The sequence below is a fragment of the Vulpes lagopus genome, chromosome 7 (assembly GCF_018345385.1).
Source record: "Vulpes lagopus strain Blue_001 chromosome 7, ASM1834538v1, whole genome shotgun sequence".
Classification (NCBI taxonomy): Eukaryota; Metazoa; Chordata; class Mammalia; order Carnivora; family Canidae; genus Vulpes; species Vulpes lagopus.
In genome coordinates this window covers 75,688,387-75,715,892 of record NC_054830.1, presented here as the reverse complement: position 1 = coordinate 75,715,892, position 27,506 = coordinate 75,688,387, and the positions used below count along the sequence as shown (strand labels likewise).

Sequence of the window (27,506 nt, the reverse complement as noted above, 5' to 3'; positions counted from 1 at the left end):
TTTGTTTTTTTTTTATTTTTTATTTTTTTTATTTATGATAGTCACACACAGAGAGAGAAAGAGGCAGAGACATAGGCAGAGGTAGAAGCAGGCTCCATGCACCGGGAGCCCGACATGGGATTCGGTCCCAGGTCTTCAGGATCACGCCCTGGGCCAAAGGCAGGCGCCAAACCGCTGCGCCACCCAGGGATCCCTCTTTTCTTTTTAAAAATATTTTTCATCTTGTTCATCTTTTCAAAGGAATAACTTCTTTGTTGATTTTCTATATTTTAAATTGTTTACTATTTCATTGGTGTTTACTGTTTATTATTTCCTACCATCTACTTTCCTCAGGTTTATTTACCAATTTTTTTAAAGATTCTTTTGATAAAAGTTTAAATCATTGATTTTTTTAAGTATTCATTTCCAGTATATGTACTTAAGCATGCTTCTTCTTCTAAGCACTGCTTTAACTTTATCCTAGAAGTTTAGGTAAGCTCTACCATCACTATAATTCAGCTCAAACATTTTCTAGTTTCTATTTAGATTTGTTATTTGACCCATAGAATATTTAGCTGTATATTGTTTAATTTCCAGGCATTTGGGCATTTGCTCATTATCTTTTGGTTAATGGTTATATCGGTTTCCTCTTGCTGTGATAACAAATTACCACAAACTTAGTAGCTTAGAACAACACAAACTTATTATCTTACTGTTCTGGATGTTAAAAGTCCAAAATGGGTCTTAATGAGCTAAAAATCAGAGTGTTGGCAAGACTACATTCCTTTTGGAGACTCTAGGGGAGAATCTCTTTCTTTCATTTTTCCAGTTTCTAGATACTGCCTTCATTCCCTGGCTTGTGGCCCCATTCCCCCATCTTGAAAGCTAGCAGTGACTGCCTCAGTCTTTCACATTACTCTGACACTCGCCTTCCTGCCTCCTTCCTTTCCTTAAAAGGACCCTTCTGATTACATTGGGCCTGTTCAGATAATCCAGGATAATCTCCCAATCTCAGGTTGCTGATTAGCACCCTTAATTCCATCTACAATCTTTATTTCCCCTTTCCAGTAACATAATAGAGTTACAGATTCCAGAGATTAGGATGTAAACATTTTAGCAAAGGCATGCATTTATTCTGTCTACCACACTGATTTGTAACTTTACTGTGGTCAGAAAACAGAATAACGGTTATTTTCTTTTATTTCAGAATTATTTTAATCCTTCAAAGTCCTTTGAGGCTTTCTTTGTGACCCAGTATATATGAATTGCTTTTGGAAATGTTTTATGTACACTTGAAAAGAATGCTAATTGTGTCATTAGTTGGATGCAGTGTTTTATATGTATCATTTGGTTCAAAGTTTTTTACTGTGTTGTTCAGGTCTTCTGTATCTTTACTCTCGTTTTATTTATTTGTTCTATGACCTATTATAAAAGGTGGGTTAAAAATCTCTCACTGTGATTATGAATTTGACCATATCTCCTTTTAATTTTGTCATTTTTTGTTCTATATGTTAAAAGCTGTGTTATTAGATGCATACAGATTTAGGATTATTACATTTTCCTCTTTGACCCCTTTAAAACTGTGAAATATCTATCTCGTATTTCTAGTAATGCTTCATGCCTTCTTTATCTTTCATAATATCGATTTTTTTTTAAGAATACGGGCCATTTATTTTGTAGAATCTCACTCAGTTTGAGTTTGCCTTATGATTCCTCATAATTCAGTTTAAGTTTTACATTTTTGGTTGGAATATTATACAAGTGATATTGAATCCTTCTCAGGGTATTACCTCTGGAAACACATGATGCCTCTTTACATGATATTAATTTTGATCACTTACTTAAGATACCATCCATTTTCTCCCTTTTTATAATTAGGCAATTTGGGAGAATTGTTTCTATTTTTTAGTTAGCATAAATAACTATGTGTCCAAAAATACCTACTCCAGATATATCTCATTTTTGTTCATGCTTATAGGGAAGAACAGCTTTGCACTGGTCCTGTAACAACGGATACCTCGATGCCATTAAATTACTACTAGACTTTGCTGCTTTTCCTAATCAGATGGAAAACAATGAAGAAAGGTAAGCTATTGGTAAAAATAAAGTAAGAAAGTATTGTTGTCCAACTCACTTCCTTTCTGCTATATTAAAAAATCTCAAGTTGAGATACTCGTTCAAAAGTACTAAGTATACTCATAAGGAAATGCTACACTAAGAAATCCTAAACCAGAAGAAAAGAGCAAAATTTCCATCTAATGTTGATTTAGAATCATGGGATTTTTAAAATTGTTCAGAACTTTAGATTTACCTCTGGCAAGCTCACAAATTACAAATAGAGAAACATGTTCTTCTGGCTTGTGGCTGGCAAAACCTCAGGGGAGGCTAGACTGACCAGTCCTAGGAATGTGTCATATGTCCAGGACATTTCTCTTGATGAACAGGGTAATACTAGTTAGTGGACAGAGGTGCCACCATGTGGCATGAAAAAATAAGGAAAATGTGAGATGATTGAATAATATAAGAGCGAGGCTGGAGTAAAGCCCCAGGGCCCAGGCCAAATAAAGAGGGCCAGACACCGTGTGAATTCTAAGCAGGAGAGATTCTTGGCCGTCTTGGATCTAAGAAGATTCTGATCATCTGTAGGTGACAACCAAGTTTGTGATAAGACTTCCACACCTGAGCTCCACCCATCTGGGTCCATGCTTTGCTTGTCGTTCATGGATGCTATAACTGCAGTGGCTCCTGCTATGACCCCATGCCACCCCTCATAGCCATCACCAGTTCTTTCAGGAGACAGTTGACATTGTGGAGAAGGAAGGACTGTGTCTAGGCCACCTGTCTCAGGAAACCCACTCCTTCTTTCTGGGGAACCCTTCATCTCTCCCATTTCTTTCAGAACCACTCCCCATTAATGATGGCCTCCACCTGTTATTTTCCATTTTACTTATTTTCTGAGGTTTGTTTCTTCTTTCTATAAAGCTCATCTTTTCTTGGAGTGTCTGCATTGCCCCATTTCTTCTTACTCATGGTTCGTGCCTTTGCAGTCTGACTTCCATCCTCACATTGACACTGAAACCATGTTGAATGGTCACTGACAGACTCACTGATAAATCCTACGTTGGTCCCTCTGTCTACTCGCACTGGCCTGTCTGCATTCACCTGGTTCTGTTGACCCCTCTTCTTTACCTTACTGAGACTGTATCTTATCTAAGCTTCTGTGACAGTGTATTTTCCTGATTCTCTGCCAGTTGTGTCTGCTCCTCCGTTTTTTGTTTTTTGTTTTTTTTGCTTCCTTTTCTATTTTTTATTTTTTAAATATAGACACTCTTCAGGGACTGGGTCTTTTCTCTCAGCGCACCTCTTTGGCTCTCTGACCTACCATAAAGGCTTCAGTAGTCACCTGGGTGCTGGTGAGTTCTAAATCTGTCCCTCAGACCCAATATCTCTTGGGTTACTGCTGTCATCTCCTCTTCAGTACCAATACCATCCTCCTAATCTTGCCCTCTCCACCTCGTTCTGGGGGCTGTCGCAATGCCTTCTTGCTGTTTTCTCCCCTTTGAACTATCATTCAGTTCATCTGCTTCCAAAGTGGCCTCCCTAAACTGTATTTCTAATGCAGTTGTTAATCATGTCCTGCCTCCATTCAAATGCAATCTCATCTAAGAAGATAGTTTTGATCCCAGAGGCATGTGTTCCAAATGATGTTCTCCCCTACAGTGTGAATTTGTAGAGCACTTAGCACATTTCACTTTATATTATAATTTTATGTGATCTGTCTGCCATGTTAGTGGAGAATTCCTGAAGATCATTGTCATCCCTGTGTTGCTCACAGTGCTTCTCAGGAAGTAAATGCTCAGTAAATAACTGTTGCATCATTAGGTTCATGCTTTCAGGTTCCCAGTAGCATCCCCTGCTACATACCTCCATTAGAAACTTCTGGAATTCTTTGAGTGTGTAATTAGATAAATCTGACTAGCATGTCTTACTTTGAGAGGGGTTATGTAAAGAACTCACTCTATTATATTCAAATGACAACTTTAAAATCAAAAAGACTCAAAGATATAGGGGTTTGGACATTTAAGGAAGGTGGAAAGCCAAGCAGAATCCTCAAGGCTGAGGTTTTGACATTAAAGCAGATATGTGAGAGAACAGGTTTCTCTCTTTGAAACCCTAAAAAAAGGGAGGGGGAGATTAAGAATCCTAAGAATTAGTGGTGATTTATTTCTATTATGAAGGATTTAATCTGTAACAGTATTTACTGTCTAATTGCTATTTTCTTAGGAAACAATAAAAACATTGACATTGGGCAGCCCAGGTGGCTCGGCGGTTTGGCGCCTGCCTTCAACCTGGGGCGTAATCCTGGAGACCCAGGATCGAGTCCCACGTCAGGCTCCCTGCATGAAGCCTGCTTCTCCCTCTGCCTGTGTCTCTGCCTCTCTCTCTCTCTCTCTCTCTCTCTCTGTCTCTCATGAATAATTAAATAAAATCTTTAAAAAAAATTTTTAAAAGAACATTGACTTTTGTAATTCAATTCCCATTTTTATGGTAAGACTTGAATTTCAGGCCTAAGAAAGAGTGGGAATTAAGGTGCTTACTGCCTCCTAGAGTAAATATATGTTAATTACAGACCAACAGACCCCAGGAAAAATCACCCTAACTGTACTTGCCAGTCTATAGATGAAGATGGGCAGTGGCAATATCCCAGTCTCCTCTGATGTTTCATTGGCAATGCACCTTGATGTACAAATGTCAGAACCTGGCTCTGCCTTTTATGTTTATTGACATTCCAGTTTAGGCATTCCACTCATCCCTTCAGACCATTCCTGCATGGCAAGTCCAATTGTATCTTGCATCTTGTCTTTATCTACATTGTTTCTTGACTGGTTACCATCAATGTAGTGCTAATTTTTACTTCTCATGCATTGACACCAACCACTTGATGTGTACCGTATAGACATAATTTTTGCCAGCTACTGCTGGCTTCTAGTCAATAACTATCTGACAGCCACGACTCCAACATCGATGAGAATATTCACAGCACTTGAATGTCTCTAAATTGAATTTGGGGTGCAGAAAGTTTCAGGAGTAATAATTACAATAGGGTCAGTGCTGAAACACTAGGGCATAAACTTTAGTCTTAAAATCTTTCTATATATTTGGACTGTGTTTCCCTGAATCAAAAATTGATGAAGAATCTTAATTTGAATAAGCCAATTATAAGAAAGACATTTTTGAGAAAATTGGGGAACTTTATATTTGGAGTGGATACTAGATTTTGCTAAGGAATTCCTGTTAATTTTGCTAATACCATAATGACATTGTGCTTATGTCCATATTATTTACTGAAGAATATTCAAATGCAAAGAGATTAAATGATAGGAGTTCTAGAATTTGTTTTAAAACAGTTCCGGAAAAATAATAAGGAAGGGGTTAGAGGAAGCAAATGTAGCAGAAATGTTGCCACTTGTTAAATTTGGGTAATGAGCATATAAATGCTTATTATGCCAGTCTCTCTACTTTTGTTTATGCTTACAAAGTTTCTTATAATAAAAATACAACTTTTCCATGATCAGGATATTTAAAATACTTGAAATGCAATTTTCCGTCCACAAGCAGCCTGAGAGTTCTGGTAAAATTAGAGGTTAGGCCTTCCTTTCATAAACCAGACTTCGATAATCCTGCTTGTATACTCTGTGAATGATACTCTGTATGAGTAATTGTAGAAAAGATGATCAAGCTTGCTCAATACATATGTTATTTGTACATTGATCTGAGAAGCAGTTTCATTCTTTTTTTAAAAAATTGATCGATTTGAGAGAGCACAAGCATGAAAATAAGAGAATAAGAAAGTACGCACAGGGGGAGTGGGAGAAGCGGACTCCCCACTGAGTAGGAAGCCCAATGTGAGGCTTGATCCCAGGACCCTGAGATCACTACCTGAGTCAAAGGCAGACGCCTAACTGACTGAGCCACCCAGGCACCCCGCAGCTTTGTTCTGTAGGAGATTTATTTTCAAGAACTGATAGATGTGCTATGGAAGGAACAGGGAGTCATCCAGTCTTAGTTCAGGTGTGGGTTCTTCAGGGAACTAGTTAGGGAACTTCAGCAAGTTGCTTAATCTTTCTGGATCTGTTTACATGTTTATAAAAGGAAGGTGATAGGCTAAAATTCCTCTAAAATTCCATTTAGCTCTAATATCATGGAGTTCTGTGACTCTGATCATTTTTTACATTGGGGAGAGTACAGTCATGAAGGCATTTTAGAATATATAGTGATTACATTTATCTTGATCAGTCTATCACTATATTGTACACCTACCTGAAACTAATTTAACTATTTTTTTTTATTTATTTATGATAGTCACACACACACAGAGAGAGAGAGAGAGGCAGAGACACAGGCAGAGGGAGAAGCAGGCTCTATGCAGGGAGCCTGATGTGGGACTCGATCCCGGAACTCCAGGATCACATCCTGGGCTGAAGGCAGGTGCTAAACCACTGAGCCACCCTGGAATTAAAATTTTTAAAAATAAGAAAAGTTTTTAAAAATAAAATATATAGTGAAAAATTGTAAAGTTCTTCTGAACTTACAAGATGCCATCTACTTATAAATAACATTTTAGGGGATCCCTGGGTGGCGCAGCGGTTTGGCGCCTGCCTTTGGCCCAGGGCGCGATCCTAGAGACCCGGGATCGAATCCCACATCAGGCTCCCGGTGCATGGAGCCTGCTTCTTCCTCTGCCTGTGTCTCTGCCTCTCTCTCTCTCTCTGTGACTATCATAAATAAATAAAAATTAAAAAAAAATAACATTTTAAAGTTTATGTAGGCACCTCTACTTTATGGCCTTCTGGTCCCTGGACAGTAGAGACAAATCAAGATGTCCTAAAATGAAAGTTTCTTAATTTTAGCATTTGGGATTTCTTTCTGAATTCAATTTCCTTCCAGAAGTGACCAAACCACCTTTGCTTATATGAAAAATTTTCTCCTTTTATGTCTGACTGTAACTGTCAGGTGAGTTTTGAAGAGAGAAAATTTCTATAATCACTGGATGATTTTTTTGTGTCTAATCATGCATCCATATAATCATCAGTGTTTCCACTTCATAAATCAGCTGATTATTTCTTCCTAACACCTCTGATTGCATTGGATTAGTAACAGCCACCCAGAGAGGAATCAGATCAGTGGCAGTCATTAGGTGGTCATAACTACTAGTTTGGGTCCTGTGGAAATGATATTGATGATGCGCAACCGTGGTATCACAAACCCTGCTGCAAGTGCATGTCCTATAATAAGAATGACAATAGCTGACATTTATTAATTGCTTCTTTTATGCCAGGCACAGTGATATCTTCTTTGTATTTATTATTTCCTTTTTCTCCTCAAGCCAAGTCTGTAATGAGGAAAGCTAGGTTGGTTAAGAAGTGACAGCATTACCATTGTTGGAAGGTACAATTGGCTTGTTGGGTTTTTTTTTTTTTACTTCAATTTTTATATTTTTTGCACTCTTTGAATTCTTTAAATATGTGTCATTATTACAAAGTAATCTTTTTTAAGAATAACACCTGCTGAGATAATAACAGCGGTTAATTCTCAGGGTGGGAATACAGATGACCGCTGTGTTATTCTATGTATTTATCTGATTAGTTTATATTTCTAAAAATAGAAATCATATATTGAAGAAAAGAACTTACCTAAAATTACACATCTAGACAGGTAGCCAGTTGAGATTCAAATATGTAACCATCTGCCAATACAACTCATCTTTTCTAAATAATATATTTGTCAAAAAGGTATGCACAGTGTATACAATTTAAAAGGCATGAAAACGAAATGTCCCTCCCACCCCTGCCTTTGCGACAACCAGTGTCCTCCCCAGGGATGTCACTATCACGAGTTTCTTGGTAAACTTCTAGAGATATATTTTACGTGAGATAAGCATATGAGGATATGTTCTTTTTTATACAAATGGAGCATCCCTTAATATTGCTCTGTTTTTAAAAGATTTATTTTATTTATTTAAAGAGAAAGAAAGAGTCTCAAGCAGACTGTGCCGAGCACAGAGCCCAATGTGGGACTAAGTCTCATGAACCTAAGATCATGACCTGAGCTAAAACCAAGAGTTGGACACCTAACTGACTATGCCACTGAAACGCCCCAATACTGTTCTGTTTCTTAATTTTTTTTTCTTTCCCTTCATTTAACAAGACATCCTGGACTTTATTCTTATCCATATGCCAGAGCACAGCTGTGGCTGCGTTATACGGATGCCTGCATCACACGAATGGCCCATACTTATTGCAAGAGGTGTTCCATTGGTGGATACTGAGGTTGTCTCCACTCTTGTACTATTTCAAACTGTGCTTCTGTGAATACCCTTGTAAGGAAAGCATCTCACACACAAGAGCAAGTCTGTGGGATATATGCCTGCAAGGGACATGTCAAAGGGCAGATGCATGAGTAATTTTGATAGATAATGCCAAATTGTTCTTTCTAAAGATTAAAGTAGCACATAGAGAGCTAGTCTCTGCATCCTTGCCAGCACAGTGTGTTATTAAACTTTCTGATCCTCATTAATCTGATCATTAAAGTACTCTCCCTGTTAGCCTTAATCTGTATTTCTCTCAAATGAGTAAGATTGAACATATTTCTATATATTTAGAAGCCATTAGTATTTTCTATTCTGGGGACTTTTATCTTTGTTTTTGGTATTTTTTGCCCTACAGAATTTTGTTATTTTTATGTAGATGGATTTATCAATCTTCTCTAATGGTTTTGAGTTTTGGATCATTTTTATTAGAAGAGACCTTCCCCGGATCCCTGGGTGGCTCAGCGGTTTAGCGCCTGTCTTTGGCCCAGGGAGTGATCCTGGAGTCCCGGGATCGAGTCCCACGTCGGGCCCCTGGCATGGAGCCTGCTTCTCCCTCTGCCTGTGTCTCTGCCTCTTTCTCTCTCTCTCTCTATCATGAATAAATAAATAAAATCTTAAAAAAAAAAAAAAAGAAGAGACCTTTCCATTCCAATTTTTAAAAATCTTCCATAGTTTCTTCTAGTACTTCCATGGTTTCTTTTTCTCTTTTTAGGTCTTTGCTTCATCCAGAACTCCTTTTGGTGTAAAATGTGATATAAGAATCTCTTTTTTCCAGATGGCTATGCCATTGTCCCAACACTACTTAATAAGCCATGCTTTCTGACTTACAGGGCCATCCTTATCATATACTAAATCTCTCGGTTTGGAGATGTATTTTTTCTTCATAAGCATTAACCATCAGTAGCTATGGGCTTAAACTTATGAATCTCACAGGATACTATCCACAGTACTTTTTAGATAGGCATGGGGTATTATTTGGCACATAGGGGAGAAAAAAAGTGATCACGTGTTCCTGCAGCCCCCAGTTTATGAGCCAGCAAGTGAAACTCAGGAATCATCATGATCAGTGACACAAAGCACCTAACTCCAGCTCTACCCTTGTTTTGTGCCCTCAGAGGAAAAAGGAACAGCCCTGGAGTACTGAAGATAGCCTTGCCTGAGAAACAGTCCAAATCTCAGAATGAGATTTCCTTCTGCTGCACACAATACTGCCAGTTTAACTGTACTTCAAATTACATTCCAACGCTTAAAAAAAAATACCTTCCTGCTTCAGGTACACTCCCCTTGACTATGCTTTGCTCGGTGAGCGCCACGAAGTGATCCAGTTCATGTTGGAGCACGGCGCCCTGTCCATCGCAGCCATACAGGACATCGCTGCCTTCAAAATCCAGGCCGTCTACAAAGGGTACAAGGTCAGAAAGGCTTTTCGAGACCGGAAAAATCTCCTCATGAAGCATGAACAGTTGAGAAAAGATGCTGCTGCCAAGTAAGTCCAGGCTATGGAGACTGTGTTCCTTCACAGCCTGGGAATCAGGGTAGAAGGGGGCAGGTGGCAGGAGCAGGCAGGAGGGGGAATCAGGGGAAGATCTGAGATCATGTTGACCCCTGTACCCATGTCACCTTCCCCCTTCTGCCCACTGGGTGTGCAGAGCACTGTAGCTGCAGTGAAGGACCAAGGCCCAATCCCTGCTCGGTGGCTGTCCCTCCAGGCTAGCCCCTGATGTTCCAACGCAGGGACAGACCACCACCACAGCCATCATGGCAAGGAGTTGGGGGTGGGAAGGTGCCTACAGGAAGCTGCAAGGACGTAACTGCTCCTCCTCCTTCCTTTCCTGCCTTTCCACAGGAAACTGATACCAATATCCCGCCTACTTCACTAGAAGTGTCTAGTTTTGATTTGATTAAAGCAACCAACTTGTGTAAAAATAACTTGCCCTCCCCACCTATTCCTTCACAAATCTGTACTACATCATGTCATTTACTCAAGAAATATTGACTAAATTCTTACTGTACATATAAAACTCTTGTCTCAAGCCTTTGAAGAAAAGTAACTAAAAGCAAAGTGCTTGCTTCAAGGACATCACACTATTTTGGATAATGATACAGAATGTGTAAAATAGTCATTTGTGCCTATTATATACACACTGTGATTATTTTACCATAAATGATTGATTTTTGGATAATGCCTTGGTTTTCCTCCTTGGAGACCTTTGTTGGACTCTTTCTCTTTTTTTCTTCCTTCCTTCCTTCCTTCCTTCCTTCCTTCCTTCCTTCCTTCTTCCTTCTTTCCTGCCTTTTATTTGCATTTATTCTATGCAGAATTTACTCCTAGGGTATAAGTTTTTGTTTCTTCAGTTTCTTCTGGGGTATCTTTTTTATTCGGTGCAACCTCCTTTTCTGGTTTAGGAACAGTCTGCTCTTTTTTAGTAAGGATCATCTCAGTGCAGCAGGGAGAGTTCATCCGACCATGAACCCTATAAATTCTATGCCACATCCTGGAGGCTTTGTCCACCTGGATGTGCTTCATGACCAGACAATCTACCTCTAAACCCTTAAGTTCATTCAGCATTACTGTCTTCATTTTTAAGCATGTGCAGTAAAAATTCAGCACTCTTCTTGGGCCATCCACCACTGTTTGGCCTGGGCACACCTACCAACTCCACCATTGTAGCAATGGAATTGCTCACACTGCTTCTGCAGAGTGACATCCTTCTGGTACTTGGTGGCTTTTTGGATATGCATACCTGTGGTGGCCTGGGCAGTGTCACGTGTATTCTTACAGTGAACATGAAGATTCAAACCTCTTGATTTGCATGATTTTGTAGGGTTTTCTAGGTCCAGCGAGTAGTGAACCATTTTCAGAAATCACCTCAGGCCACTAGGGGAAAAAGTTGTTGGTAGGTAGAGATGCCGAAACCCATTCTTTTTGATGGGAAAGACAACAGAAGGATTCTTGATGGGAGTAACATCCTTGTACCTTGAATGTTTCCAAATCTTGAATCCTTCCATATCTTCCCCACAAGGGGGAAGCATAAGTGTAATAAAGAATAATTTAAAATAATAATAGAAGGCAGGACGAACCATTTTAGAAAGTAAATACCACTGTGACCTGAGATGCTACCCATAATGGCAGCTTGGGTAGTTAAGACTGACAGGAAATGGCAGTTTCTGTGAGTGAAGCTACCACAGTTGGTGGCGTCCTAGGAAATCTGATCCTGCCCTCTTCTCTTCATAAGGCCCTCTTCTCTTCACTTTTGCAAAAGAATCCAGTTTAACATAAGGCCTCTGTACATGCCTCTTCTTCGGCCTTATAAAAGTTCCCTGCAGGAGAGTGACAACTCTAAGTGGGTAATACATGTGGCAAATTATCCTGAGTCGCAAGTTAAATACTCTCTGCAGGGGCTGGAATGTTGTTTCTGCTTCTATCTGGTGTTTTCATAAACTCCAGTCTTAATGTGTGGGCATCTGTTTTCAGAATTTGAAGTCACACCTACCTGAATATGAGGTGGAATTCTACAAGGCAATGTGACTGATTTTGTATGTCCCCCCAGAAAGGAGCATATTAGTCCAAATCCATTCTGCTCTGTTACTGTAGAGAGGGGCCCTGGAGCCCCCACACTCCTTTTCCAGCAGGACAGAGGGTCTGTGGTGGAACACAGCATTTCTCTCTCTGGGTCCTGGTGTTTTCACCTATGACACATGGCAGGTTAGACCAGCTGACTCATAGGCACCCTCTGGGTCTGTGGAAGCCCCCGAATCTTCACAGTTAATGATCTCAGTCTCTTTCTTCTCTCCTTTGCCTCCTTTGCGCAGAGGCCATATGCCTGGGTAGAGAGTTTGTGGACAGGCTCTGCTGAGTCAGCGTGGAGCTGGAAACCAAGAATCCATTTGTTAGATGAGCTCCTATATGGAGGAAGGGCTTTCACCTCAGGACATGCTTACAGATTTTTTTTTTCCTAACTAGGTTTTTTGTGACTCCCAGCCTTGAGGGCTTGAAAGGGCACAGGGATTCAGGAACCATCTAGTCCAATCCCCCCCAGTTAGTTGTTATCCTGGTTAGTGTCACCATCACCAAGGTACATCTTCCTTGTTCTTATGGCTTAGTTTCTGAAGCTCATTTTTAAAAACCCTTTTACATGAGAGCTGTGCTTACCATGACAATATCTAAAATCGCCTTAACTGGAAATTTATAATCTCCTTTCCTTTTTCTCAGCCCCAGTCTCTCCTTTATTAGGTGTCATTATTGGAAGGAAACAAATTTCGTGCAGTCCAGTCATCACCTCCTACAGCCCTTGTGCCATAGAGCTCCAAGGGAAATATTTAAATGGAAAAGAAACTCATTGCATTTGTTTAATTTTATTTCTCAAAAGTGATTTCTTAAGATCTGAGTCAGTGTTTAATTTTGGCCTTGGTTTTCGCTTTTAAGGAACAAAAATCAGAATGGTAAAACTTCGGTCCTTGCTGCCACCGGCGCCTCCCTGGCCCAGGCATCTCAAGCACATCACGCCACCTCGGGGTCCCAGCGTAGCATCTTAGGATGATGGCACACATCACCTTCCTTAAAGCAACGATGTGAAAGGAACTTATTAAACTTAAAATGACTTCTAATTTACTGATAGAGAAATTGGGAGAGAGTGAGGTTTTAGTCATATTTTCCGAGGCATGTTTTTTAGAAAATACTATTTAAGAAATAGCTATAATCCACTTAAAAGCCCTTTATAACTCATACTCCCCACCTATGTTGTTGCCGAAATGAACATCGCTGTAATTGACCTGCCACAGCACACGGCTGAATGCAGGCGAGACAAGGCTGTATTTATGTTGCTCACTCGTCTCCCCAGAAGCTTCCTTTTCACCGAGTTTCTGTTTCACCCTCTAATCTCAGCTCTCTTCTGCCTTTTCCTTCTCACATCTTCGTAATCACACCACCTCCTCACTGAGGTCAGCTCTGCAGACTCGCCCTTCCGCTGCACCTCGCGCTCTACTCTTTTCCACTGGAAAGGTATCTACTCTTGAAACTTGAGTGACTTCATCTCTGTAGATAGTCCATTACTCTGTCTCACACCTCACATCCTGACCTCCTGGAACTCTGATTCCACATCATCAGTTGCCTCCTGGGCATTTCCATTTCGCTGTCCTTTTGTGACTTGCTAGCACTTTCCATTTGTGTGTTGTTGTCACTGTCACTTCAGCTTCACCGTGAAACCTGCAACTCGCCACCACAGTCGGTCTCTCTTCTCACCTCCTTATTTCCCTGGCTGGTGCTGCCCCCATTGATGCTGTTAATTCCTCTTAAAATGTGCTCTTGCCTTCATTCCTCTGTCCCACCACTCTGTGAAGGCCATCACTCTTGAATACCATCCACGGTGCTACATAAGACCCTTCACCATTCTGCCTCCACTTCTGTCTCTAAGGCCCATTTCTCTCCATGACCCCCTACCTGCCCCACCCTCAGGTGTGTGGGCTCAGCCATCCTGAACTTTCCTCACTTCTTCATGTTTCACTTTCTTTTTTTTTTTTTTGTATATTTTTTTATTGGAGTCGATTTGCCAACATATAGTATAACACCCAGTGCTCAGCCCATCAAGACCCCCGCTCAGTGCCCATCACCCAGTCACCTCATCCCCCCCTCCCACCTCCCCTTCCATACCCCTTATTTGTTTCCCAGAGTTAGTAGTCTCTCATGTTTTGTCACCCTCTCTGATATTTCCCACTCATTTTCTCTCCTTTCCCCATAATCCCTTTCACTATTTTTTATATTGCCCATAGAGTAAAACCATATAATGATTGTCCTTCTCTGATTGACTTACTTAATTCAGCATAATACCCTCCAGTTCCATCCACGTTGAAGCTAATGGTGGGTATTTGTCATTTCTAATGGCTGAGGAATATTCCATTGTATACATAGACCACATCTTCTGTATCCATTCGTCTTTTGATGGACACCGAGGCTCCTTCCACAGTTTGGCTATTGTGGACATTGCTGCTATAAACATTGGGGTGCAGGTGTTCCGGCGTTTCACTGCATCTGTATCTTTGGGGTAAATCCCCAACAGTGCAATTGCTGGGTCGTAAGGCAGGTCTATTTTTAACTCTTTGAGGAACCTCCACACAGTTTTCCAGAGTGGCTGCACCAGTTCACATTCCCACCAACAGTGCAGGAGGGTTCCCCTTTCTCCACATCCTCTCCAACATTTGTGTTTCCTGTCTTGTTAATTTTCACTTTCCATAACTTTCCATGCGCTCTGGGAGACCTGAGCTGCATCCTGGCTGCTGTATGAGATTGTGTGACTCCCAGAGGCACATGATCAAGTCCAGTTTGGGTCACTCAGTTCAAACTCTTGTGATGCTACAGTCCCTTCTAAGGAGGTGGTTCTGTGTCCCTAAAAAGTCAAGTGACAAGGAATTCAGGCAGCACATTCCATAGTAATGGACAGTTCTATCTGGCAGAAATTCTCATCTACCTTTCAGTCTTGAGATACCCCTTGAAGCAAAACAGAAAAGTCTAAACCCTTTTTCCATAAACCAACTTTCAGATCATTAAAGAAAGTGCTCCTGGCATCCCTACTCCTCCCCCAGGTCTCCTCTTCTCATCATAATAGATCCAATTGCAGCCCACCTCCCTGAACACCTTCAGGCTGTCACTGAGTTTCTCCAGGGGTGACGCAGAGCCCTGACCCTTCTGCTTGAATTGTGGTTAACATTTCATGGGGAAACACTACCATGGTTCTACTACATGCCACCCACTTCTCTGAGCCTCAGTTTCCATTAATAATATGAAGATTTCTTAGTCCAGGATAGGCTTTGGGGCTCCATGCATGCCCTGAAGCTATACATAGTGATTTGTCTATTGTGAGCATATGTACTATTTGGGTGGTGAAGATCTATATATTTTTTATCACAACCTCAAAGAAGGTCCATGAGTCACAAAGAGATTTTTAAAAAACATTGGTCTAAATGATATCTCAGCTCCCCCCACCCCACCCAGCTCTAACATTCTATAAGTCCAAGGTTCTAAGACACATGACATTTTCTTATTCCCTCAAGAGGAAGTCAGAGCCCAGATATTCCTCAGCCTGTTATTCAGCGACAGTAAAGAGACAGAATCTCACAAACCCCCTCTGTAGGGCACAATACCAACTGAAAAGGTTAGAGCAGAACCTTTTCTGTCTTGTGAGGTAATCAGTTTCCTCTCACTGGAAATATTTCAGCAGAAATGAAATTATCATCTCTCCGGGATAATATACAAGGAATTTTTAAAAATTATATAAAGAACTAGTCGTTGAGATCCCTTCTGAGTCAAAGATTCTGTGAGAGCTAGGTTGCATGTCCTTGCTTATGCTCTTGCCTCTGCCTAAAACAACCTCTCATTTTGACATTCTTTCTAGGTTTTTCTTCCCAGGTGGTGCCTGCCTCCCATAGCCCCCATAGCTCTGTGTAGGTACCTCTGTGTTAGCCCCCACCACATCTAGAACCCGTCACATGCAGAACTATCTATAGGAGCATATGGGTCCAACTCCCCACTAGATGGTCGGTTCCTTGGGAACAGGGATTATATTTGTGTCTCCATATTTCCAATATCTTAAAATACCTGACATTTAATAAGCATTTAATCATAAATGTTCAATCGCTACCATTACAGTGAGCCTGAAACTTTACATGAGTCGTTTTTCATTCTAGGCCTTAGTTTCCCCCTCAGCCAAGTGGGAGGCTTAGTCCCCTTCAATCCTGTGAATCTCTGTAAGTGTACCACTTTAATCTATCTGCCTTCCCTGGGCAGAAAATATATTTATGTACCATTTATCCTCATGACACACACTGGTCCTTCTAGATTTGTGCATTCGGCTTCCTAGCTCCCTCCATATTTATCATGAGCAAATTACCAGTTGACAGGTTTATGATAGTTCTTTATTCTGATTTTTTTTAAGATTTCATTTATTTATTTGAGAGAGAGAGAGAGTGCATGAGCAAAGGGGAGAGGCAGAGGGAGAGGGAGAAAGAAGCAGGCTCCCCTGCTATGCAGGGAGCCCAACACAGGGCTCAATACCAGGACCACGGGATCATGACCTGAACCCAAGGCAGATGCTTAACTGACTGAGCCACCCAGGTGCCCCCTTTATTCTGGTTTTTAAAAGCCTAAGAGCAAAGGGGTTCACCCCTGCATATACTTGAACATGAGACCCCACTATGTGGATTCCACGAATTTCTGTTTGCCCATAGTTGAATTTGCCCAGTTTTGAGAAGAAGAAAATTCTATCATATACTGCAGAAAAAAGCAGGCTCTCTCCCCTTCCAGTGGAGTGCTGGAAGTTTCCATGGCCATGAATGTGGGACCTACGACAGGTCAGAGAGAGAGGATTAAAATGGCTCTTACAGAAAAGGGAGTTGTGTAGTTGCAACATTGAGCATTTCTGAAAATATGGTTAGGCCCAGTCCGGAAGCTCTTAGACTGCATGGCACTCATGCCAAACACTGATTTCTTCACTTCTATCCAGATCCTGTCACAGGGCAGCTTTATCTTAACAGCTTTACGTAAAAGTAATAGTGATCAATTATATTTATATAGTGCTTTCTTTAATGTTAATTTATTAAATCCATACAATCATTCGGTAGGTAGGACTACCCGTCCTCATTTCCATCCTCATAGCTATCCTCAATCTCATTTCACAGATGGGGAAAATAGCATACAGAGGTTAACACTCCTGAAATCACACAGCTCATAAGGAGAAAGATGGCACGTGAATCTCAGTCCTACCCTGAGCCAGGGTTCCTACCAGCCATACTTACTGCTGGAGGCTGTCTCCAGCTGCCAGCACCCATCTTGATAGGCCAGCACGCAACAGCTCTGCTTATTTTTTTTTTCCTTTTACCTATAAGTATAATGAGAACCAGGCCTCAAATCAGTTTTTCTCTTACCCCAGAGCTTGTTCAATTGCTCAGTGTTGTTTCAATAACTGTTGAAAGAGTGATGCCAAGTCACCATCATCAATTCTGCAACATAGTTTAATAAAGAATCTTCCTGTTACTCTCAAAGCTAACTAACATGGCAGTGCACACCAAATTCCTCCTAAATTTTTGAGAAAATTGAAAAAAAAATTAGTTGGTTCCAAGCCTACACCGAGACTGTAAACAATAATATCATTAGGGCAGGGGTACCTGGGTGGCTCAGTTGGTTAAGTGTCTGCCTTCAGCTTGGGTCATGATCTCAGGGTCCTGCAATAGAGCCTGGTATCAAACTCCCTGCTTGAGGGAGTCTGCTTCTCCCTCTCCCTCTGCTCCTTCCCCTGCTTGTGTGCTTGCTCTCTCTCTCTCTCAAAAATTTTTAGAATCTTAAAAAAAAAAAAAATTATTAGGGCAAAGCCCAGTTAAATTGGTACAACAGGACCTGCTAAGTAGATGTTCCTTTTCTGTCAGAGCCATTTTAATTCCATCTTTCAAACCTCTCTGAGGTCCTGCCTTCGTAGCAATGGCAGCTTGAACACTCCACTGGAATAAGAAAGAGCTTGCTTCTTTCTACAGTTTCTGACAGAATTAATTTCTTCTTGTCGAAACTGAGCAAATATGATTCTCTATTGGAAGTCACATTGGAGGGTACAAAAAAGCATGACCTTCCAGGACTTAAATTGTACAGGCCCAGAGGGAGGTCTGTGCCACATTGTGCAAACAAACATGCCCAGTCCTGAGATGCTAAAGCCGTTGGACATTCAAGTCATTTAAATTATGGCCCTTGATCTGACTCTTTGCACACCAAGCAATCGTTGGATCACTGAGTTCTTTTTTGGCCCATTTCTGTAGTTGTCATCTAGGCGACTCATTTGTAGAAATCTCCATCCTTGGGACTCAGGTCTGGTTTTGGGGGACTCCAGGCCACATTACTGCCTCATAGTGGCCCTTCAGAGATCTGCAGCAGTAATGTGTCCCTTACATCTTTTTTCACCTGGGTGACACAGCCCTGGTTCCTTCAGCCCACAGTTTGGAACCTGGACTCCAAAGGCAGGGCTATTTTATTGGCATTAAGATTCTTCTATGTTAGTAAATTTCCTGCTAAAATGTTACTTCCTGTGCATAGGCAGAATTTTATTTCTCTTTAATTTTTCATATAGTCTAGAATAGCATTGGTTCCTTTTCTGATATTTGTTCCCAAACTTGACAAAAATAGGCCACATTTATAACATAACTCCCATGGAGATTATTAGACCTTCTACATTCTGCAATAAATTAGTTTGAGAAAAAAACATGTTTCAGGACAATTGAGTCTAAGGGTTTAGGACTAAAAGTCATATCCGAAGCTATATGACCCAATTTATTCTTTTTTTTTTTTTTTTTTTTTTTTTTTTTTTTTTTTTTAGAGGTGGACATAGGGGAGGAGCAGGGACAGAGGAGAGAGAGAATCTCAAATAGGCTGCACACCCTGCATGGAGCCCAATGTGGAGCTCAAGCTCACGATCCTGAGATCATGACCTGAGGCAAAATCAAGAGTTTGATGCTTAACAGACTGAGCCACCCATGTGCCCCTGACCCAATTCATTTTTTAAATGATAGAAATGGATCAAGTGAAATTTTAAAAAACAACTCTGTCACTGAGGTCAATGGTATAGGGAGGGGTAAAGAACTGAGGTCTAGCTCAGCTGTCTGTAGTCATGGGTAAGTCACTTGTCTCTGCCTCAGTTTCCTTATCTACCAAATAAAAGTGAGTAAATTGAGATTCCTTTGAACTCAGACCATGAGCAGTGGAGCTGGACCTTATTCCCTAAGGACACATGCATGTGCGATCATGTTCTGCTCCCGAGCTGTAGTCTTTGTGCATGTGTGTGTTCTCAGTGGTATTGTTGCTTTTGTTTTAAGGCAGCAATATGTAAATAGGATGCAGGCTATGCGTCGTCCCAATTCTAATCCCACCCCCTTATCTGCAATGATCACTACTTTTACATCAAGAGCCACAGCTCTGGAGAACTGCACAGTTGTGGGCCATACGTCACCTGGAAGATTATTTTAATACATCAGTTTTTTATTTTTTAATTTTTTTATTGGAGTTCAATTTGCCAACATATAGCATAACACCCAGTGCTCATGCTGTCAAGTGCCCCCCTCAGTGCTCATCACCCAGTCACCCCCACCCCCCGCCCACCTCTCTTTCCACCACCCCTTGTTCGTTTCCCAGAGTTCGGAGTCTCTCAGGTTCTGTCTCCCTTTCTTATATTTCCCATCAGTTTTTTAAAATATTAATTTATTTCTGCTCACAAACTGAGGCTCTAATGATATATTCTGATAATTACATTCTTTCTTCCAAATCTGCTATAACTTAGTTCTACCAAAATGAAAAATGCCTTCCTGCAAACCTTCCCTCCCAAAGTAATCTTCAGAAGACAGGGCGCCCTTGTTTTCTGGACATGCTGATCACTCTAAAAGGCTAGAGCCCCTGTTTGTTCTGTGGCCGCCTTCATGGAGGCCCAGAAAGGTCTGCAGTAGCAAGGTTTGCCCTGCACCTGATTGTAAGCAGCTGCTTAGAATTGAAAAGGAAAGCTGTTTAGTTTCCCAAAAGAAAGAGAAATGACCACTCAAATAACAAAGTCTAATTTATCACCTCCGAGCCCTTCTTAATGGCAGTGAGATCCATGTAGATGCCAAGCCAGACAACCGCACGTGTGTGTCTGTCTAAAGGACCAATATTCTCTTAGAGCAGTTCTCTTCATCAGTGCTCGTAAAAAGAGCAGCCGTCCCCGTGCCTGCCAGGAGCAAGGCTGTTAGATCAATTAGTGGCACTTCAGCCACCCAGATGCTTCCACCTTCTTCTGAAAAGCAGCCTTCTCCCAGACAGCTCACACTGAAATGGCACCTGCTAGCATCCATATGCATCTCAGGCACTGATGATGACAGGCTGTCCAGCGAGCCTGTGGATTGCAGCGCTGCATGCTCAGGTGTCAGCAGTTGGCAAAGCGTGTAACAAAACCAGAGTCAAGGGAAAACATCAGAGTTATACAGGACTTAGCACAACCCATCTGGCCACTTTTGCTAGGAACGGGACGTAGTGGGAAACTATTAGGTAAGCCAGTGTGGACCACAGGAGCTTCACCACAGGACAAAAGACCTTCAGAAGGGGAAGTTGACAAGGCATTATATCAAAGTGTAACCCAGATACCTGTCATCTGAGTCTTCTCTGTCCCTTGAGATCTAAATAAACATTGCCTCAAATCCCACAGACTGTGGAAATCTGAATTCTGTGACTTCTTGGAGGCATAGGGTCTCTGCCTCACTCTTGTTTCTTGCGTCCATGTCTGATATCTTAGCTCTGCAGCTTGTCAAATTGCTTATAAAAGAGCATGTGTGAGCCTGGTAGACCTTACCAAGAAGGTGGTGTCATTGAGGAGAATCACATTTCATATCCCGTCATGGTATAGTTAACAGTCCATGTGAGAGGTGCCTGGGTGGCCCAGTAGTTAAGCATCCAACTCTTGATTTTGGCTCAGGTTATGATCTCAGGATCGTGAGATCTAGCCCCACATCAGGAGTGGAGCCTGCCTAAGACTCTCCCTCTCCCTCTGTGCCCTCCTCCCTGCACCCACTCTCTCTAAAAACAAAACAAACAGAAAAAACAGTCCATATGAAACTTTCTTGTTGCCTTAAGCCTTGCTACTCAAGGTGCGGTTTGGAGGGCCAGCAACACCTCTATAACCTGGGTGCTTGTTAGAAATGCAGAATCTTGAGCCCTCCCCCAGGCTTGCTAAATCAAAATCTAGATTTTAACGAGATCTCAGGAGACTCCATTCGTTAAAGTGTGAGGAGCGCAGACCCAAAGTTCTTCTCCATCAGCTCCTCATGGAGGGTTCTCAGCCTGGCCCTTGCTATACACAATACCCAGCCTTTCATCTTCTCTTTCTTCCCCCTCCTTTCTCTCTCTCTGGTTCTTTCATCTCCTCCTTCCCTGTCAGGAGCTTCAAACACATTCTCTTTTTATCAGGAGCAGCACTCCCCCAGAGCCTCAGAGCCAGTTGCCATCCAGGCCCTGAAGGTCTCACCTGCTACCACCCTTCAGTTCTGTTCTCAAGCTGATTAAAATATTTGTCCAAACAAGGTCCCCTGTCCCCCAAGAGGGACTCTGATACCAGCTATTACAATATTTTTATTACAATAAAAATTATTACAATAACCTTCAGATCGGTTACTGAAACCTATCTCAGTACAAAAGATACCCAATATTTTTTAAAGACATCTGGTTTCCAAACTGACCCCTAAACCAATTCCGGGTTATAAACTTATATTATACAAGTGTTAGACCTGGGAAACTGAGTCTCCAACAGGAAAGTGACTGGCTCGATATCATTTTGTATTTATTGGCAGGAGCAGGACTAGAAAAGTTCTCATACTTCCCAGTGTAGGCTTCTCTCCCCTACGGGCCTAATCATTCTCCTTTATGTGGCCGCCTACTTACTTCTCCTCCTGAGCCATAACTGAGTCGTCTGAGCAGCACATATGCATGGGGTGCCTGCTGTGCTCCAAGATGAGAAGACGCAAAACAGACCCAATTTTCCCACGCTCCGTGCCTTTGCCCAAAGTGAAAGTCCTCACTCCCACTTCATCCGTGTAGCAAACCTCTCCACATCTTTGAGAATCAGCAGCTGGGACCTTCTGGACTCCTCCAGACAAAATTAATCACTATCCCTCTCTGCAAGCACCAGTGTAACATTTCTTCCATCATTTGTTAGGTCTTTTTTCCCTAGCTGTCTCCTCTGAAATCAAGCTTCCTTCGCTTGTTGTGGAGGGTTGCACTCGGTGGCTGACGGTGCCCAGCACAGGAGAGGCTCAATGTTAGTTTTCTTCTCCCTTTCTTTCCTTTGGAAATCCTTAGCAATTAATGCTATTGGTCAAACAGATCTTGTACTGAACTTAACCCCTTCATCCTCAAGCAACTTACCCCTTTCTAGACCTGCGCTGCCTCAGACCCATCCTCCTCCTCCTCCCACTGCTACTCATTCCTCACCCTGGCCTCTGCTGGCCAGCCCTCTTCTATTCAGTTGCTAACCACCAAGGCCAGCCTAGTCACCAGAACTTTTATAGGACTTTTTGAAAATCATCCTACCTTCTGGACCTCATTTGCAAAATGAGTGGGTTTGTCTCATTAGCTAGAGCTCTCAATAGCCAGGTTGCAACACATAGGTGTGTTATAATCAGTTGTGAGGTGCTTTGTAAGTAATTGTTTCATATAATCATAAGGATTGCCAATGGTCTTTTTTAATAAATAGAGAAGTTTAAAGGTTATCCCTGTACCTGGCATACTCAGTTGCATTCTGATTTGCTTTCTGGAATAAGAGGAAAAAGCAGATAGTTGCAGGGATCCCACACAAGCTTGGGCACACACACCTTAGGATTGTGTCGTGTCTCACAAACATAGGGTTTTCCATCATGTGTGCCCTGATCTATAAGATTTTATTTCAGCTTCATCATCTTTTGAGTTATGAGGTCTGGAGAAAATACCAAGAATTGTGAAATCATGGAAACTGTGAATTTCCAAACCCCTCCTGTGATGTAGTAGCTCCTCATAAAATTTAAATCTCACTCAGGAACATCTGAATGGGTAACACTCTTAATTTTTTCCTCTACCTCCTTGGCTGTTCTTCCAGGAAGCGAGAGGAAGAAAACAAACGAAGGGAAGCAGAACAGCAGAAGGGAAGGCTGAGTCCAGATTCCTGCAGACCCCAAGCCCTTCCCTGTCTGCCCAACACCCAGACTGATTCCCACAGGCAGAGCCGGGCCCCCAGCAAACAGTCTCCCGCCAGCGACGCAGCCCAGGACCCTGACAAGAGAGCCTGTCAAGGAGGTCCAGGCAGAGTATCTCCAAGCAGAGCTCCCCAGAAGGAGCAGCATCTTTCCCCAGATGTGCAGGGAACAGTCCCCAGAAAGCCAAACGGTAGGTGTATTGCCTTTGTTATCTGATCCCAACCCATGGACTGTGGGCTCTCTTGATTGGTGTATTTAGTCCATTTGCATTTAAGGTTAATTATGTCAGCCCTTAACACTGCCATTTTATCATCTATTTTCTGTTTATTTCCTCTGGTTCTCATCCCTGTTTTTTCTTTTTTCCCCTTCCTTTGGGGTACTTGAACATCTTTTAGGATTCCATCTTGATTGGCTGATAGTGGTTTTGAGCATCTCTTTCTATGGTTTTTGTGGTGGTTGTTCTGAGTATTATATGTATAATACATATAATATGTATAATATATGTGCATATATGTATATATGCATGTATATATGTGTGTATGTATGTATTGTATACTTACATGTTTACTTATATTAAGTATATATACTTATGTGTATACTTACTATATATGTGTATTATATGCTTAAATATACATGCATGTATAAAATATATGCATGTATAAATATATACATACATGTGTAATACATGTATTATACACATATATGTATGTATATACTTATGTGTATATGTATAATGTATATATAAGTTATAAGGAACCTATAACTAGTATCAACATTTTACCGCTTTGAGTGAAATGTAGAAACCTCACTTCCTTTTAGGTATCTTGACCTTCCCCACTTTTAAATATCATTGATTGGGTATCAGATGGTATTATAATTTTTTGTTTCAATAATCAAATATAATTTATTAAAAAAAACATGAGGAAAAGGATAGTCTCTTTTTATGTACCCACAATTCTGTTTTTCTGTTGTTTCGTCTTCTTTCCCAGTACTCCAGATTCCTTCTTTTATCATTTCCTTTCTGTGGAAGAACCTTTATTGGCCAGTATTTAAGGGTAGCTCTACTAGCAATGAATTCGAGTTTTCCTTTGTTTGAGAATGTTTTGATTTCATTCCTGAAAAGTTGATAAACCAGATCCAGAATGCACAGTTGGCAGGTCTTTCATTCTCATCCTTGAAAGAGGCTGTGCCACTCCTGGCTTCCTGGTTTCAGACGAGAAATCCACCATCCTTCAAATTGATGTTCCTTGGTAATGTTTCTGAGTAACATGTCACTGCTCTCTGGCTGCTTACAAGATTTTTCTTTATCTTTATCTTAGTTTTCAGTAGTTTAATATGATGTGTCTTGGTATGGATTCTTGGAGTTTTTCCTGTTTGGATTTCACTTAGGATGTTGGGGATACCCAAGAATCCCCCCAAATTTTAGTAACTTGCTAAGAGTACTCAAGACTCAGCATATATTTGCACCCACAGCTAGGATCTTTTATAAAAAAAGAGATACAAGTCAACATCAACAAAGTGAAAAGGCACATGGAGCAAAATCTGGAAGAAACTTTCCATGTAAATTTCCAAGAGTCTTCTCCCAGTAGAACCACACAAGACATGATTAATTCTTCCAGCAATGAATTGTAACAACCAATTAGCCTTTGTCTACCAGGAAAATATACCTAAACTTGGGACTCCAGAATTTTTATTAGAGTCAGTTGCGCAGGTACCTCTGCCTAGCGTATACTACAACTCCAGGCTCCCGGAAGGAAAACAAGTATTCTGCATAAATTATATTATTTACCCAAAGCAATTTAAGCATATCAAGCCATTCTTTTAATTAGGGAACAGGGATCCCTGGGTGGTGCAGCGGTTTGGCGCCTGCCTTTGGCCCAGGGCACGATCCTGGGGACCCAGGATCGAGTCCCACATCAGGCTCCCGGTGCATGGAGCCTGCTTCTCCCTCTGCCTCTCTCTCTCTCTCTCTGTGTGACTATCATAAATAAATAAAAATTTTTAAAAAAAACTTAAAAAAAAATAATTAGGGAACAGCGAGAATCTTCCAGAAATCTAAGTGCAAATGCCAACATAGTGAAAAAGGCAAATAATGTCTTTATTATTATAAAAATAGTTTTGATCTTGTGGGTGCCAGAGTCTATGAAAACTCATGGTGATCCAATTCAGGGCTTGGACAGTTCATTCTATTCACTGAGCCTTATTTCCTTACCTATAAAATAAGGGGTCGTGGGGGGGTTGGGTATACAAAACACACACACACACACACACACACACACACACACACACAAAAGAACAAATGGAAAAGCAGAAATAGACAAATACAGAGAACAAACTCATGGTTGCCAGAGAGGAAAGGAGTTGGGACAATGGGCAGAATGGGTGAAGGGGAGAGGGAGGTATAGTCTTCCAATTATGGAATGAGTAAGTCATGGAGAAGAAAGGAATAGGGAATAGCATAGGAAATACAGTCAATGGTATTGTTATAGTGCCATATGGTGACACCACAAGTGTATTGGTGAACATAGCATAACAGAATTACTATGCTGTATGCCTGAAACTAATGTAACATTGTATGTCAACTATACTTTAATTTTAAAAAAGAAAAAAATAAGGGCATACTCTCTATCCTGCAAGACAGTTATGAATATAAATCAAATAATATTTATTATAGCCCAGTAAAGGTCTTCAGTAACTACTTCAGTAAAAGGTCTTCAGTAACTACTGAAAAGGTAAAAGGTCTTCAGTAACTGTTATTAACCCACACTAGTGATCTAGCCAAAACAAAACAACATAAAAATACATATGAATGACCACAAACATATCCAGAATATAATTCCATAACCCATTTTACAATGATAATGCATCAGCAATGTATGCCTTAAGGAGGTCTGATGCTCTGTTATATATTCATCCATTTATTCATCCAGCTAGTGTTAACTAGACGCCTATCATGTTACAAACCACGCTGAATTTCCTCAAAATCTTTCTTAGCCTTAGGTCATTGTGTATTTACATTCCCCCTATCCATATGGATAAAAAGTGCCTCTTATTTTCCAGATCGCAGGATGAGTGTTCCTTCCTCTATACAGCCATACCTCCTCACTAAACAAGGCTTTGTCTTCCTGCTATGTGCTCCCATAGGTCTTCTGTAGTGCCATATTAGAAAGATCATCACCTTTTATTGTTGTTACTGGCTTGTCTGTTTTTTCCAATAGATTGCAAGATCTGTAAGATCAGGATTGTTTCCATTATTTGCTGCTATGTTAAAAAAAAATACACTAAAACTAAGTGGCCTAGAACAACAATTTATTATTTCTCATGATTCTGTGGGCCAGTTGGGCAGTTCCCCTATAGTTTCACCTGGTCTCACTCATATGCTACATTCAGGTGGAGGGTCAGTTGAATTGGATGGTCTGAGATAGACTGACTTGAATGTCTGACAGTTGACACTGGCTATCAGCTGAGATTCCTTGCCTCTGCTTTATGTGTCCTTTCATCCTCTATTAGCTAGACTGGCCTCCCTACACATGGTCTCTGGGCATCATTGTAAGAAAGCAAAGGCAGAAGCTACAGGACCTCTTGAGGAATAGGTTCCAGAATTTGCATGCTGCCTTCTATTCATCAAAGCAAGTTATACGACCAGCCCAGACTAAATGATATGGAAAAATATACTCCACTTTTGCACATACTAGGATGGGAGCAATTTTTGACGATTAGACAATCTATCACAGTTCCTTTTTGGTCACAGATTATTCAGATTCCTCCCACATTCACAATATTCTCACTCTTATCTCAGGACCCCAAATGTCATCTCAGTTGTCATAGCAAGCTTGAAGTTTGGGATCTTGAGACCCATGTCATGTCCAGATGTTGTCAAGATTCCAAGGTGTGAATCTTTCCAATTTGAGGGACTAGTCAACCCAAAACACACGTTATCAACCCCCCACATATACCCAAAACGCAATGGTGAGGCAGGGACAGAGTAACTACGATAGATGCCCTTGTTCCAAAAGGGGAGAAATAAGAGGCACATACCAGTTACTAGTCCATAACAATTCTGAAAGCCAACTGGTTGCATGTTAACAGGGCCCCTACTCTGGAATACGGAATGTTCCTTGGTTAGAGTGTGGTTTTGCCCCTATGTGTGGTTTCCTATCTCATTCTTTTCCTTGGCTCTTGGCTGTGCCACCTGGGTTCTTGGTTCTACTCTGAGACATCTTCCTTTTTCATAAGACATAGCCCATGTTTGCAGTGAAATAGCTCTCACAGCCTGTTTCCTGCCTTATAGGAAGCTGAGGTTCCAGAAGCTCCGGTTTGTTTTAAACTGCCTCAGTGTTTCAAGCTACTGATACTCTGTGATGCAATTATCTCAGAAATTTCATGGTTTCCAGGGACACCTGGGTGGCTCAGTCAATTAAGCATCTGACTCTTGATTTTG

At 41.2% G+C, this 27,506-nt stretch overlaps 1 protein-coding gene across 3 annotated transcripts in view; it reads left to right on the top strand.

Annotated features, from left to right (window-relative positions):
- The window catches only part of INVS (inversin), a 153,513-nt gene that overhangs the window by 98,099 nt on the left and 27,908 nt on the right, over positions 1-27,506 (top strand). For all 3 annotated transcript variants that reach the window (XM_041761124.1, XM_041761126.1, XM_041761125.1), the window contains 3 exons: positions 1,958-2,064; positions 9,624-9,836; positions 22,969-23,255. In XM_041761124.1, coding sequence (XP_041617058.1) covers positions 1,958-2,064; positions 9,624-9,836; positions 22,969-23,255 — 607 coding nt within the window. The remainder of the gene's footprint in view (positions 1-1,957; positions 2,065-9,623; positions 9,837-22,968; positions 23,256-27,506) is intronic.